At 41.7% G+C, this 12,003-nt stretch overlaps 1 protein-coding gene across 5 annotated transcripts in view; it reads left to right on the top strand.

Annotated features, from left to right (window-relative positions):
• Positions 1-12,003, top strand: part of cadm3 (cell adhesion molecule 3) — a 113,957-nt gene that overhangs the window by 35,142 nt on the left and 66,812 nt on the right. For all 5 annotated transcript variants that reach the window (XM_080861480.1, XM_080861478.1, XM_080861477.1 and 2 more), the window contains exon 3: positions 9,958-10,107. In XM_080861480.1, coding sequence (XP_080717606.1) covers positions 9,958-10,107 — 150 coding nt within the window. The remainder of the gene's footprint in view (positions 1-9,957; positions 10,108-12,003) is intronic.

Raw genomic sequence — 12,003 nt, 5'->3', positions numbered from 1 at the left:
TTCGCCTTGGTTTTCGAATAAGTGGCTAAGAAAATGGATGGACGGAAACTAATCGGCAGCTGTGCCAGCCTCCGTTCTTCTAAGAGGCTGTCCACAAAAGCCTGGCTGCAGGGACTTAATACTTTTCAGCTGTAAGAGCATTTATAAGGGTCAAGCACTGATGTTGGACACAGACTGAAGCCAGAGAATATGACCTGAAAGTCAAGACACTGTTGCCAAAAATGTGGGAGCATCACTCTCGTCTTCTGAGAAATTAAGATTTAGACATTTTGGAATTTAAACTTAATTTAACAAATAAGTTTGTTCACATACTTTGAGGCTACACTCTGTCATAATATTACAAACTGTAATGTTTAACCGTTGCTTAATACAGCAGGCTGTGTTCTGCTGTTGTGCCTTACATCAAACAAAACCTGTCATTCATAACAAAAAACAAAAAGTTTGCGAGTTTTTAATCAGTTTGTTCAGAATCATTACAGAGACATCATTAAGACATCATCAAGGTGTAATTTCACTCAAACGTAAATTATATTAAATGAACAGCCAGTGTGTGTGTGTGTGTGTGTGTGTGTGTGTGTGTGTGTCCTTCTCCTGCTTATCTAACAGTCCAAGTATCTGATTGCGGCACGCTTTTGTTTTCCAGAACAGTACACACATTTTTTCCAGACTTCTTGTTATTGCTGTTTTTGAAAAATGGGTAGACAACACCCATCTTTCACAGAGAGATGAGCACAGAGAAAGACAGAAAGCAGATTCTGAGTCTCACCATAGCAGGTCCAGTGATCTTAGTCAAAAGGGCAGACTTCTGGTAATTGACTACTCATTTCTTTAAGTGGCCTATTGGCAAGGGCAGTCGGTGCATTTGCCAAAGCATTAAAGATTTAACTCTCTTTATCTTCCTGCGTGTGTGTGCGGAAGTGCAGATGGACAGATAAAGCTTGGTTGCCATTTTTGATATCATGCGATGATTTGTGGTGGAGGATTTTTTTTTAAATCGTGGGTGTACTGGTTCAGGACAGGGCTTCTCTCTTTAAAATCTAAAGTATCTGTCTTCCTCTGTCTTCCCAACCCGACTGTGTCCGATTTATTTTTAAAGAAGCTTAGCTGACAAAGCTGTATTGAAACTCTGCAGAGATAATTATAGAGGTAATTATGATGTAACAAACAGCAGCTGAATAATGGGTTTCAGCCTGATTAGCAACTCAATAAAGCATATATGCCATTAAAGTATAGGTTCAGATTCAAGTCGCACATTTTATCTGTATGTACAGTAGGCATACTGGTTCTGAAGCAATACTCAGTTTTACTCCACTGCATCAAAAAATAGGGTCAAATTGTTCTTTCACCATTTTAAATTAGTATGAAGTGTTTACATTCTGAGGTTGGTTTCTTCAGCCTTACAGTTTGATGTTGCTGGCTGAGCCCAACCACAAACCTGTGTGGCTCAGAGAGCTGCAGGAAATGAACAGCTTTTACTCAAAGCTAGCCACAGTTTTTTATGCCTGTACATTTTTTATACAAAGAGAAGGACAGAAAATGATGCACTTTCTTTCACAGACAGCTGTGCATTCCAAGTATGATGATGGAGGATGAGAAACATTCAAATAAGTGATTAAAGTGCAGATGGGTTTAGGCAACTAAAATTGTAAGGTGCCTAAAGGGAAAGATGATGGGTACGGTTAATATCTGATAATCTGGATGTTAAGCGTAGGGTTTTGTTTTTTTTAAATCATAGGGTACAGAACTTTCCTGTGCTGAACCTAATCTTAGCTGAACCGGTGCAAATTTATGACCTGTTAAAATATCTGTAAAACTAGTGACATTCAGAGAGTGTGAGACTTCTTTGGGTCTACAACACTCAAGCAATTGCTCACTTTGGTGACAACCAAAAAATATTGCTCCCATCATAGGAATACTATCCTAGGAAACATGGAGAAGGAATTTAATGCTTAAAAGGCCATAGCTTTGGAAGATACCCACTTGATTTGACTCCCTCAGACTACTGAAGTTTTATTTCACTCTGATTTTGTAGGGATGAAACAAATTTAAGCACTAGTAAAGTGACCTTAGAAAGAGATAAGTTCAAACCAGTAGCGAGACAAGGAATGATAACAAGAAGTGTGAATATTCTTGTGGTCACGCATTTGAAAATATCCTATCCTATATTAACAGTTATCTCCGTTTATTGCTGCTCTTTCTCCCCACCTCACCACTTATGTCAGCACCTCTTCATTTTTTTCATCCATACTGTATGTGAGCTTTCTCATTTTTCTTTTGTCTTTGCTCTACTTCCCTCCATCTTGCTCTCATTGTTTCTTTTTTCCCACTCTTTCGGTCTTTTTGCCCCCTTTCTAAGTCACCCTGTCATCTCTCCTCATTGCTTTCATCAATCTATATATGCTTATTTCTGCCATGTCCTTCGCTCACCTCTCACTCTCCCTTTCCCTCTTTCATTTGCTTTCTCCCTGTTTTTCCCCTGTGCTTTTCTCTATCTTTGTCTTGCTCTCTCGCCATCCCAACTCTCTCTGTCTTTCTCTTCCTTGCAAATCATTATTCTTTTTCTTTTGTCAGCAGTGAAGCCCTTTTCTGCAAAATGAATCCCCCCTTCCTCCCTCTCTCCCTGCTTGCGCTCCCTTTTCATTCTCATAGTGCTGTTTCAGTGGCAGGGTGGGGCGGCCGGCTTGGCGCCTGACTACTGCTGCAGACACTGCTGGGCTATGATGGTGGTGGTGTGTGAGTGCGTGTGAATGGGGGGGATCTAGCTCGTGGAGGATGCGGGTAAGGAGGGGATTGCCCGATTTCTGAGCTAACTATGTTTGACAGGGAACATAGGGAGGGTGGGTTGGCAGGGTAGTGGAGGGGTACTTTATGGGAGGTGGTGGGGCCTTTTGTGGGCTCAGAGAATCCCCCACAAGTAGGACTGATTAAGAAAAAAGGCGGGCTGGGGTAAAAACTAAGGGCTAAGGAGGTTGTTTGTCCTAAGGTGGCAGATAGGGGGTCCTTAAATCCCAACATCCAGTCCCACCCAGCACTCCCCCCCTTTACTTCCACACTCATCTACATCCCTTGACGATTTTAAGTAATTTGTTCACGGTCCCAAATAATGTGGCACCAGAATGAGGATTGCAACAATCGCTGTTCTGTTAAAGACTGCAAAGCTGTAAAGAGCCTTTTTGCTCCAAACGATCTGCATTTCATAAGTCAGACATGAATGGGGGGTCTGCTTCTTTTAAAAAAAACAAAATTGTTATGATTTGCAGATTTTTCTTAATTCACCAGGAATTAAGAAAGAAAATAGATTCAATCTGCATCTTGTGAGTCGTAACAGCCGGACGGTAATGGTGGAGAGTTAAAGGGTGGAGTGAGGGGTGCAATAGTTGGGGAGGAGTAAACTTGTGGATGGTAGAGGTGGGCAGAAGGGCACACACACCCACACACACATATTTACAGTCCCGGATATGCACACACTTACCCAGGGGGATGGGGGTGGTAGTTGGGACAGCTGGGCATAGATGGATGGTGTGGGGGAGGCTGCTCCGTATCTGTCAGGGTGGGTGTATGTTTGTGTGTATGTCTTTCTGAATGTGTCCTCTGTGCATTATGGGGAAAGAGCGTGCATGCATGTGTTTTTCGCATGTTCCCCTTCTGGAGTCCAGCTGTATCTAATGCTGCATTTCTTTATTAAGCACATTTTTATCCATTAATGTCCTCGTGTCTGATGTGTGTGCCTGAGAGATGTGTAACTCTTTTTTGTGTGTGTATGCCCCTGTGTACAGTTTTGGGGGTGAGTGGTGAGTACATGAGGGTGTGTCTGTATGGAGGAGGGCTGTTTGTGTGTGTGTTTGGGGGGAGGGTCAGCTTTCTTGTAGTCTGCGCAAGTGGATGCCTCTGTGTGTGTGTAATGGCCTGTATCATACCACGCTGTATCAACCCGCACATTGTTGGCTGAGTTTCCCATCAAATGTGTACAGCATCAGTGGCACCATGACACATGACTGTGTCTGTCACACACCATAGCCTTGGACTCAGTGCAGCTGCAGTGGAATATGGATACACGCACAGGAATGCACAGGGTAACGTGCACATGCACTTCGCCTCAACCACATGGAGATAAAAAGCATCTCATAAATCACACAGATACACACGCTTCTTCCCACGTATTTGTGCACAAACAGATATATTCCTAGCCACAAAACAAAACAACCAAATACCACTGTGTGCTTGAGCGCTAACACGCACTAGCATGCAAACATCTTCGATAATAAGATTCTCGGGGCTCGCACACACACGCGCAGACGTGCACATACTGAGACACAGTCAGATAATTACCTCCCTGCAAAGCAACAAATACGCTCTGCTTACAAATATAAACCACACGTGCGCAAATATGAGGATAAAAATCTTATCACATAAACACAAATGCGCACTTAGACCAGACCTACATGTGAAGGTACTCTCACACGCATACGCACACACCCGCACACAGTTGTTTAACAGTAAATAAAGTTTATTAACCTGAGTTAATTAGCAACAACATCGTAAATCCACCCTGGGGGACCAAAAAACTGAGGAAAACAAGGAATTAAGGATGGGGAGAATTAAGCGAGTTGATCAGTAATAGAGGAGGAGGGGAAGGAGGCTTGACAGAAGGGCGAGGAGGTGAGGGGGCACGATAGGAAAGCAGGGAGGACATCAGGGCAGATGGAGAGAAGGAGGGGGGAGAAGCTAGAGGGAGACAGATGGAGTAAGAAGGAAAAAGAGGGTGAACATGGAGATGTGCAAGGTGGTTTGAATTTTTCACTGTCTGTTCTTTGTAAGGAGAGAAATTGGAGGAATAAAGAGGGAACTTTTTTTCTTATTAAGGCAGTAGTTCAAACTTTTTGGGAAACACACTTCCAGAGAGTGAAATAAGGTGACTAAAATTAATCCAGTGTGTGTGTGTGTGTGAGTCTGTGTGTGGTACCGAGCTGAAGTCAGGACCTGGTTAAACTAGTTTCACCTGTTCTTATTCATACATATTTATGTAGTTTAGCTTAAATACATAGATACCAGGCTAACATTGGGCCATACAGGATGAACTTAAGCCTCACAGTATTGTATTTTATCATTAAAGCTGCTTGTTTGCAGAAGTTTGTAAAGGCAAAGAAAAAACACGTTTGCTTAATTTCATTCTAACGTAAAGCCTGGGGAGTACGGTTCATTGTCAACATTCAAAACATTATGGCAACACTCTTCTTCAGCACTGTGTGAACAATTTGTGTTTGACTGAATAAGTACCTTCTGTCTAGACATCTTCACAGATTGACTTTGAATTTTTGAAGTTAACCACAAGCTGAAAATGATATCCAAACTCAGTGCGCATGAATACATTTTCACAATAAACCGCCCAAAACGTAATTAAATGTGATATGAAATGCAGCTAACTGTAACAGAAGAGAGGTTTTAGTTGGTATATTGTCTCTCTTTGGATAAACTGAACAAGTTTGCAGTGCAGCTCTATATGTAATGCACACACATGAGATTGATAGCGATCTTCTCATCTAACTCTCTGACAGAAAACAAATAAACCATATGTTTAAAAAAATGTGGAATTATTCTTTCAGGTTGTTCCCTCTCTCTCTCTGTTTTTCTTTTTTTGTCACTGGAGATCTCTCGAGCGCTTCTCACTTCCTCTGTTGTCTCACTAGCTCCTTCTTTCCCCTCCCTCTCATTTTTTTTCACACACGCGCACAGTTTCCCACCTCGTTTTATCACCCACCCTGCATACTCTTATCCATCCATCTTTCTCTCTGTGTCCTCCTTCCTCCCTCCCTCATTCCATTGACTTGATATCCCAGTCAGCCTTCTCCCCTTGCGTTCTCTCACCTTGTTTCTGGCTAGGGAAAGTGTAAATTGTGTTGCTTTAAATACCCGTGTCTTACTCTGGCTCTAAGCTTGGTGAGGGAAGGCGTGGATGTGAGGAGGGAAAGAAAGAGCAGCAAACCACAGAGTTTAACTTAACGTCTGCTAAGGATAGATAGGTCTCTCCTTTTATTTTTGCAGCTTGAGTGTTTAACCTGACTTAACAGTTTAAACTCTGGATGAACTTCATTTCCCTCCTTTAACTTTGCTGCTAAGGAGATTCAAAGGTAAAAAGCACAGCCGTATCTGAATCCCAGGATTATTGGAGCCAGATTCTAGTGGCGAGTGACTCTTTAGCACTTGTATGAACCAGTTTCAAACAGCAGATGGTTTGGGTGCGCCACACTGGACTGTATCATAAAATATGTTAACCACAAACTTTTTAATAACTCATTTCAAATACTGTAATATCTCTAGCATCCATCTTAATACCCACTGCTTCTAACCGCACCCCTCTGACCATATAATAACGGTTTAAGTCGATTTGAGATATTGCTAAAAGATTGATAAATTATGCTCTTGCAGTTAAATTCTACACACATGGTCCTTCAACTTAATTAAGCCAAACTTTTCTTTGATTAATATTTGACCAACTGTGCTAAAAACGTCAGCATGCTCGTATACTGTACAATTCAAATAATTTGTATACATTAGTGGAGCTTTAAATTTAAGATGTAGAATGCCTGTTAATCATGATTAAAGCATTTTAGGCCTTATGGTCCATAAGAGTGAGATTAACCTTTATTTGTTAGCTTTCATTAATTTACACACAATGTTTTTGTAGCTAACAACAACCGGAGCCTGATGTATTGGGCGTACTGGAGTAGCTGAAAATTATGTTTTGCTCCAAGACACTCCAGCAGTGTTAATGAACGAGCTACAAGTGCAGCTTTCACATTTACCATGCCAGTTCATGGATCGAATCTGCAATCTTCCTCAGACCCTTTCACTTCTCTAACCTTTAACAAACCGGCACCCCAGATCAATAATTTTAAATGAAAATAAAAGACCGATATATGACAAATAACCACGAGACAAACAAACAGGTATAATAACAAAGGCCGCTACCTTTCTGGAAGTTAACCTCCTTGGCTCTGGGTCGTTCTTTATTACAGGGGCGTGCTTAGTTTGAAACCTTGAGACATTTAATTGTTGCGCTTTTGAGTTTTTATTTCAGATTGAAGTTTGGAGAAACATCTGGGAGATAAAGTGTAATTTATGCAAAAAATGTGACGTGATGGCTTTGAAAACTTTACTCCCACACAAATTTGATGAAATGATTAACTGGTTGATATTACCTTGACTAAAGGAAAAGCTTTGTCTGGTGTGATCAGGAGATATTTTATTTTGTATTCTCATAATCAGTTATCATTGATTAATCATTTACCATTGTGGAATCTGATGACAGTATAATCTTTGTTTTATATCTATGGTAATCTGAGGAAAGAGTAATGGATGCATATTATCATCATTGTAATCAAGTCTCAAATGGTATCCACAGCATTGTATTCACCGTCCAAACTGGAGGGTCCAGCAGGACCTTGTTCTAATTCATTTGCAGGCCTACATCAGAACATGCACATACAGAGTTATGTAAACACGCACGTTCGCATACACACTTATTTACACAGGGAGGTCATGTCAGGACATTCTCTAGTTGGACACAGACAGAATTGCACAACATGACATGTCACACACTTGTTTTTCTCTACAGTATCATCTGATGTTTGTATAAGGAGAACTTTGGACTATGGGGAGACTGTTATCATTTCCAGTAAAGATCCAACTGTGATGTCATAATGGCAATATAAGGAGTCGGGATGGTTCAGTTGACGAAGGATTGGATTGCAAATTGTCTTCCCACACTGACTGCGCAAAGTGTGTAATAAAGGTCACTATTTTTTGAAACCTACTTCGGCTTGGGCTTGCTTTCTTCTCTTCCCTAAATCGAACGAACCTTAACACTGGCATTTAGTGTTCCACTGATAAAAAGCGACATTTCTGGGTTTTTTCTGGTGATAAATATTCAACATTATGTAAAGGATCCTTAAAATATGTCCACTTTAAAAGCATGTCTCCTCGCTGAAAAGTCACTAATTGGCTACTGATATTGTTTTACCAGCACAAATGTCACACTGAGCCTCAAACTCAGGTTGTCCTTGATCAGAAAATGCCAGCACTCTGTGGCAGCTAGACAACGCAAGATTGGCTAACTTGTCAGCGTTCATTGCGGTTGGCTTGATGGGTAGTGCAGTGGGACAGCCAATTTACCCAAAGTGTTCATGCCAAGTGGAGGAGCTTGTGCGATCAGCCACAAGAATTAGCCCAAGATGCTATTAAAGGAGACACTAATCCGTGGTACACTTGACCACACATTCAGCCCTCAGCCATCATGGTGCTTAGATAAACTAACCACAAGGTCAGAGCTGCAGTAAAACAGGAGAGAGAGCAAGTGAGCGACTTCCTGACATGAAGGGCTCTGGAAGTCTCTGAGTGTCTTTTGAATCCCGCTGGCAAAGAGCAGCTGTACCTTTATTATCGCTCTGAAACCTTATAGCCCAGAGGCAAACCTGAAGCCTTTTTTTTTTGCCTGATGTTTTCTGTGATGCTGGACTTGCTGGCCAGTTTTAAAATGAAAAAAAAAAAAGATGCCTATAGTTTCTCCCAGGTGCTCTTGGCTCATGTACCGCAAACGTGTGTTTTTGATGCTACATTCAGTTAGTTTGCTCTCCTCCTCTTCTGCAACCTTTCTTTGTGTGCCCCTCCTTTGCGTGTCTTGATGGGAGTTCCGCTGAAGCGCACTTAAGCAGATGTTCTTCCTGCAGAAAAAAAAAAAATCCATTCCACCGCCGGTGCAAGGATGCGATAACGCTCCACACCGAATATAAACCTGTCTCCCGCTTGACAATTTGGTTCCAATTAAACTATTTATATGCGCCGTATTTTCAGGGGTGAGGAGACCGCTTTGAGGCATATTTTCTTATAAGAAGTTCCCCCACGTTGGCTTGGTCTTGTTGTCAATTATGTCATATTTTCCTTTTGGTTGAGATTTGAATGAGTGAGCACCGGCATATTTGGAAGATAGTAGGAGAGGAGAGGGCGCGAAGGGTGCACACGAGGCCGAGATATGTGGAACTTCACGTGGCAAACAAACGAAACCGCAGCTACCATGTTAGGCTTTACTTACCGTAACGAGGGACTCCATGTTTTAGTATAGATCTCTGGTTCTGATTCACAATTTGTCACCCTCATTGAATGCAGAGGAGAATTAGCTTGCCTCATCACCCGTTATCAAGGGAGCGCTGTTAAATACCATAATTTGAGCCAATTTGAATACTGTTATACACCCAGACAGTTCACTCTTCAGTGATTTTTGCGGTGTTCCAGTTTCAGCTACAGCCTTTAGAATCCCTTCATTATGTCGGGTCATTTATATTCTCATTCTCCTTTTCCTCTGACCTGCTCATTTCCATAATGCCTGTCCTGTTTGAGCTTCCTCTGGACCAGCCGATGCATATGCATGGAGTTAAAAACTGACACAGATATTGACAAAGGAGAGTTAGAATGCCATTAGAGGTATGAGACAGCGCTCTTGTTGTTGCTTTGACCCGTCGAGAGCCACTGTCTGCTGTAGTCGCTTCATCTTTGCTGGTCCCTCAGGTCGCATGGTCCCTGGATGCCAGGGCTGCAACTGACTCATTGCTCTTACACTGGCCTCGCAGACATACAAGTAGATAGCCATTTGTCTACTTTTTTGTCCCTCTGACAGCTTGTCTGTGTGTCGGTGTGTGTGCGTATTGTGTCTGAGCTTTCAGAAAGACAGATAGAGATATATAGATAATCTGACAAGCAGAGAAAGAGATGGGCGGGGGGAGATAGAGAGAAAGAGTGAGATCGAGGCGGGTAATGCACTTTGTGGGTTTATCTGATTTGTGTGTTTGTGTGTGCTACTATTTTTGCCTGTGTTTTCATATGAGCACTGCATCTCACTAACTTATGATGCATTTATATCACTCAGTCTCGTGATTTTTTTCTTCCCTCTCTCCTGTTACCTAGAAGACGACCCCTTGCAGCCAATGACCTCCGATGAGACGGTGCCCGTGGGGGGTACGGTGACATTGACCTGTCGGGTGGCAGAGAGCGACAATTCCTCACTGCAGTGGTCCAACACTGCACAGCAGACCCTGTACTTTGGAGAGAAGAGAGGTGAGAGGAAGTCAGGGATGGAGTATCATTAGGAGCTAATTACAGAATATGTACAAATTCTGCTAATTTACTTTGCCAAATGTGCTTTGGATCAGTGCTTTTCAAACCACTTGTGCTCAAGTCACACCAAAGGGCAGACCAACATTTCAGTGCGCACCTTAATCCTCAAAATGTGACACAAAATAGTCACCAGTTCTTATTTGGTTTGATTTTTGTCACCTCACTTGCAGCATCTGGTCTCAGCCTGACACCTGAATTTCAGATACTTTCATATAAAAGTCTTGCTGCCTCTGGTTTCTATCCAGTGCTCTTTTTAAAAAAGCCAAGGTTCTCTCAGAAGGATGTTTAGTTTCTAAGTGCCTCTTTAGCTTGCACCGTGTTAGCTTTAGCCAGCTTTTCCTGACAGATGACTTTCAGGCTGAGGGCTGTTAACATCCCCTGTCCAGCTGTCGAAGCCAAAAGAAGCGGGTTTTTTTCCCTCCCATAAGGCAGCAGATTTTTTGCACTGATGGTTATTTAGAGAAAATTAGTATGTAAAAAGTACTAAACAACCTATTAGTTTATCCATAGCTTTTTGTGCAATTCAAACCTGAAATCATGGCAAAGCGTGCAATAGACACGCCGTTTGGCATGCAGAAGTTGCCGTAACAGCAAGGGGAGATAATATATTTAAAGCCAAAAAGTCGCTAGTGACCAAGGAAGGTATGAAGTAGGTTTCAGGGTCCTTAATCACCAGAAATCATGAAGCTAGGTGGTTAATATGTATATACATGTAAATGTGCTAAAAATGTCTGTTTAAACGCTCGTATTCTTGTTGGCTTAAAATAAAACATCTCCCTCTGCTGGTACTCCAGCTTACTGCAACTTCTACATGCGTGTCCATTTCACACTTAGAAGAAGCAAAGTGTGGAATGGACACGGTGGACCGGCATGTCTATTACACATTTTTCTGTGATACGGGGTTGGCAATAATATATTGTGATAATAACATATGTTGGACACCTGGACTTACCCCAGTGGACACTATATGGGGATCATGGGTGTCAAATTGATGTTAGTACATCAGCCACACATATATATATCTATGTTGGCCCAGTAAAGACCCATTGCATAATAACATATAAAAAACAAAAACACATAAAATTTTCCCTTCCTTGGTACAATCTGAAAAAAACAAAACAAAACAAAAAAACGTGAACTTTCAACATCCTGTATCAGTTTTCCATTTTTTAATATCATTGTTAGAAAGAAGGCTGTAAAACTGAGATCGAGTCAGACTTCTGGGTCAGATGAAAAAACACCTTAGATAAAACTAAATATATATATGTATGTATTCTTTTTCTTCTTTCTTGTATTAACCACTCCTGTAAGACATCCAGGACACTATTTGAGGCCACTTCTCACCCCAGTCCATTCCTATTTGATGATTTGTTATGGGGACTGATGGAATGCACAGGGCTTACACAGCTGTGACATAAATTTTGTTTTAGTGTGAGACCACAACCCTAAAACAAAAGTCACAGTTTGGTGAAGCATTTTAAAGCTCATGTCCTGGCTGTACCCTGCCTTTAACCCAATGACAGCTGGGATAGGCTCCAGCTCCCCACAGGAGGATCCTTAGCTTCTTATCCAAACCTGGATAAGGAGATAAGAAAATGAATGGATGGGGTTTAAAAGCTCAGTGCACCCCTGTTTGTGTCACAAGTAGGTGTAATTGAGAAAAGGAAAAAAGAAGAATTTGTGCACTTTCTGATTGTCGCTATAGCAGACAAGCAAACAGAATTAACAGCTAACAACTGCTCACAAACTGCTAGTGTCACAAATGAATTGTATTTGTGAACTATAAGGATATAAATGGTGAAGTAGTGTCATCCGCCACGTTGCTCCAAGGCTTAG

This window comes from Rhamphochromis sp. 'chilingali', assembly GCF_963969265.1.
Source record: "Rhamphochromis sp. 'chilingali' genome assembly, chromosome: 16".
Taxonomy (NCBI): Eukaryota; Metazoa; Chordata; class Actinopteri; order Cichliformes; family Cichlidae; genus Rhamphochromis; species Rhamphochromis sp. 'chilingali'.
The sequence above is the reverse complement of the archived record's forward strand: the minus strand, read 5'-3'. Positions and strand labels throughout refer to the sequence as shown.